The sequence below is a fragment of the Lynx rufus genome, unplaced genomic scaffold (genome assembly GCF_022079265.1).
Source record: "Lynx rufus isolate CCGP_SWC_20201006 ecotype Redwood Valley unplaced genomic scaffold, mLynRuf1.p SCAF_48, whole genome shotgun sequence".
Taxonomy (NCBI): domain Eukaryota; kingdom Metazoa; phylum Chordata; class Mammalia; order Carnivora; family Felidae; genus Lynx; species Lynx rufus.
In genome coordinates this window covers 303,114-306,707 of record NW_025814865.1, presented here as the reverse complement: position 1 = coordinate 306,707, position 3,594 = coordinate 303,114, and the positions used below count along the sequence as shown (strand labels likewise).

At 61.1% G+C, this 3,594-nt stretch overlaps 1 protein-coding gene across 1 annotated transcript; it reads right to left on the bottom strand.

The window, feature by feature from the left end:
* Positions 1-209: 209 nt before the first annotated feature.
* LOC124525770 (testis-specific Y-encoded protein 1-like) lies at positions 210-2,913 on the bottom strand. The gene is made up of 5 exons (XM_047098352.1): positions 2,248-2,913; positions 921-998; positions 654-765; positions 386-531; positions 210-281 (listed from the first exon to the last, which is right to left on the bottom strand). The coding sequence occupies exons 1-5, from the start codon at positions 2,911-2,913 to the stop codon at positions 210-212; spliced, it is 1,074 nt and encodes a 357-aa protein (XP_046954308.1).
* Between the last annotated feature and the right edge of the window lie 681 nt (positions 2,914-3,594).

The window sequence follows — 3,594 nt, the reverse complement described above, 5'->3', positions numbered from 1 at the left end:
GGTTTGCAGGCATCGACCCACTGTGTGTTTGCAGCTGAGTCCCTGCAGGTCCCTTGTCATCCTCCCACCCGCTCCCCATGCTACCTGGGTCCCAGTCTCGGCGGACCTTCCATTTCCAAGCCAATGTCTGGCCCACGTTCCTTGCCCATACAACACATGTGTCAACACACTGCATACTGGGGTTCTCACCGACACGTGCGCACGTCAGGTCATTGTCCTCTGGTCCCTTCCTCCCACAGGTAGTACTGCAGGGGATTGGGCCACAGGTCCTCGATGATGATCTGGTAGGGGACACAGGCCGGCGCCACATTGGGCATAGCCCACTCTCCTCTCTGGCCGGGGGCCACCGACATCCCACTGCTGACGAAGGCCTCAGGGGCCCCACCTCGGCAAACCTGTTCGTCCCTGGGCAGCTATGCTCACACAGCCAATTCAACAAGTTAAGCCTGGTGGGGTCATGCCTGCGACTGGGAGCTCCACGTTCATAATCCCAAAACCACTGGACTGGAGTGGAACGAATTGCCCTGTAGCCTAAAGGAAGAGAGGATTTGAGGAGCAACCAGACGGCCTCCTCTCCACCCACCCCTCCCTCCTGCCCCTGATTCATGCTCATCATCCCCCTGCCCAGCACCACCATGGGACCCACACTCTACCAGCAAAGCTAAGCTGATACTCCTTAATGATCACTGGGTTCCAGAAGTACGGGTTGTCCCCAAAGAAAAACATCACTCTGCAGCGGTACTTGGGATGGCCCACTTCCTCCACCTGCCGTGAGCAACGGGACAGGAAGGGCAAGTGTCCTCCCTCGGGGTCCTGACCTCCTTGCCTGGCTGTGAGGGTGAGCACCTTTGCCTCACCCTCTCCTGCCCAAATCCCACACCCGACGGGACGGCCCCCAGCCACAGCCTCCCCGGTCTGACCTCTAAGTTGACCACGTAGCTGAGCACGTCTTTGTCCTGGGCACCGTTCAAGGCCGACAACTGGGGGTGATTCAGAATCTGTGCTGGGTCAAGGAGCTGTGCCTTCAGATGCTGTGGAATCAGACACGGCCCACAACCACAACCCTCCCAGGCTAAGAGCAAGGGACTAGATCATGGCATGTGCAGAAAGACCAGGAAACACTAGCCCCCACACTCCTCAGCCTCTGCAAATGCATCAGACCCCATCGACACTGCGCTGTCCGTTGGCTTCCTGTACCTCCCACGCTGTCTGCACACAGCAGGGAGAGACTCCGCTGCCTGGACTCCTCACAGTTCCTTCATATCCCTGACCTGTGTGGGTTGCCAGCAGCCCATCATAGCTTGTGATGTCGGCATGTGCTCTGACCCCTCCTCACGGCTGGGTGTTTTGGCATATTCCCGTGAAGACCAATGTTGTCACCGGCCTTCTGAGTCCAGAAGGAATAACACGGCTTACAAGAAACCGACTGCACACTAACGATGCAAACGGAGGGTGTGGGAGGGAGAAAGAGATCGAGAAGCACGGACAAGGAGGGCAGAGGAGGGAAAAGAAAGTAGACACAGTGACACAGCCAGCCAGGAGAGAAAGACATGGGTGGGACCCAGCCGGAGCCTGAGGACAGAGAGGGAAGCAGGGGTGGAGATACCAGGAGAGAGTCCTGTGTGTGTGTGTGTGTGTGTGTGTGTGTGTGTGTGTGTGTGGGTGTGTGTGTGTGGGTGTGTGTGGGTGGGTGGGTGGGTCTGTGGAGGCAGATTGTACCCCGCTCGGAGTAGGTCTGAGTCGTCCTCCTGTCTGGATCAGGGGGGTGGCATGGTTCCACTAAAGGCCATGAGTGTGTGTCTGAAATGCTCTCTTTTGACGGAACTGCTAGAAAACGTGCACAGCCTGTGAATGTGAAGGTGGGTGTGCGGCCTGTGTCACTCTCCCATTTGGCAGCGAAACGTTTCCTTGCCTTATCTGCTCTGAGTGAAGGCTGCTCTGTGCTACCCTAGCTCTGGTAGCATGGGGACACATGCCTCACGTCCACAAATAACGTGTGAGAGCAGCCTGCAGGCCAACGCTGGCGGACACCTAGAGGAAGCAGGTCCAAGTCCCCAAGTCCCCCCATCCCCAACAACCGCCCCTGTCCAAGGCCTTACATTGGATCCCAGACCGCACCAACCCAGGGCCAGGGACCACTGCCCAGCTCTCCTCCCTGGGGGCCATCGCCCTGAGGCACCCTGCTCTCAGGGCCCAGCCCTCCTGCACAACACCCCCGCCATCACCCACCAGCACAAGGAAGGATACCGCCTGGGCCCAGAAGCCAGGGATGTGCTCGATGATGGCCCTTCTCTGATCCAGGTAAGAAATCCGCCTCCGAAGAATCCTGCGCTTCAGCCGCCATAAGGCCCTGGAATCTTGGGCATTCCCAGCGCTGATCTCCAGCTGAAGACGCTCCAGCGCTGCCAGCGGGTCCTGGGCTGAGGCAGGACACAGCACTGGCTCCTGCTGCTGCGGCTCCTGTGAGAGCTGGGGCCCCTCCTCCGCCTCTGCATCTGCCTCGGGCTTCTCCTCTTGCTCCGGAATCTCCTCCAGCTGCTGTCTCCCCTCCTCCACCTCCTCCTGCTCGCGCATGTCCTCTGCTTCTGGCTTGGCTCCCTCAGAATTCTCCTCTCCAGCCACCTCTTCCTCGGTCGCCTCCCCGTCCTCTTCCTCCACCCCGATCACCACCTCAGCCGCCACCATTCCGTCATCCAATATCACCACCAATTCCTCCGCTGGGCTTGCCCCCTGTATCTCACACCCGGCCTGGGCTTCCTGCACCCCTGAACCTGGGGACTGCGGCCAGCCCACGCCCTCCAGCGCCCCTGCATTCCCGCGGGCCCGGGACTCTCGACCTTTCTCATCCAGGAAGATCGGGGCCCAGGGTCGACGGGAATCACCGCTTTTTCCGGACCGCGACACGCTGGCCATGACGCTCGGCCCCGGCCCCAGTGTAGCTAGGGCAGCCTCAGGACAAGGACAGGGAAATGGCAGCAGGTGGAGAGAGCCTTGCCCTCAAGGCGGTTGGCTCCCTGTTGCCTCCCGCCTCAGCCCGCCCAAGTTGGGCGCAGGCGCACAGGCTCTGGGATTTGACGACTCCGCATTGGCCGCGGCTGCCGTGGAGGCGGGGCCTAGACAGAGGCAGTGAGGAGTGTGCGCATGCGGCCTGCGGGCGAAGTGGTTCCAGGGCAGGTCAGGCCCGCTGGCCAGGTTGGCGGAGCAATCAGTTGCACGACAGCAGGGCAGGGTGTTGGCCGCCGGCTAGCGCACGCCAGCGGCCGGTCCGGGCTCTGGAGCAAGGGCCCAGCCGCCAGCGTGGACCCCGTTTTGCCGCATGTCCTCTTCAGCGCTGTCACCTTCCAGGCCTGACTCGCGAGGTCCCCGGTGTCACACAGTCTGTGTTCGCTTGTACACCCTTTCCCCAGAGGCCTCACTACGGGCACCAGAGCACTCAGCACAGGAACGTCCGCAGCGTGAGCCACTGTCTGCTCCGTCCCCTTGCCCCTGTTTCATGAAGCTGGGGCAAGGCCTGGAGAAGTCCTTAGGTGTCGCGCCTACCGGCGCCACATGCCCGTCCGCACGGTTTCTCCTCCTTGGCCATCAGGCTGAGGG

What these genes read in the sequence shown, in the direction of transcription:
- LOC124525770 (XM_047098352.1), bottom strand. Translation starts at nt 2,913, where the DNA reads ATGGCCAGCGTGTCGCGGTCCGGAAAAAGCGGTGATTCCCGTCGACCC. An exon ending in CTGGCTTCTGGGCCCAGGCG is followed by an intron (nt 999 to 2,247) that starts GTATCCTTCCTT and finishes GACCCAGCACAG; the next exon opens with ATTCTGAATCACCCCCAGTT. An exon ending in GTATCAGCTTAGCTTTGCTG is followed by an intron (nt 532 to 653) that starts GTAGAGTGTGGG and finishes CTCTTCCTTTAG; the next exon opens with GCTACAGGGCAATTCGTTCC.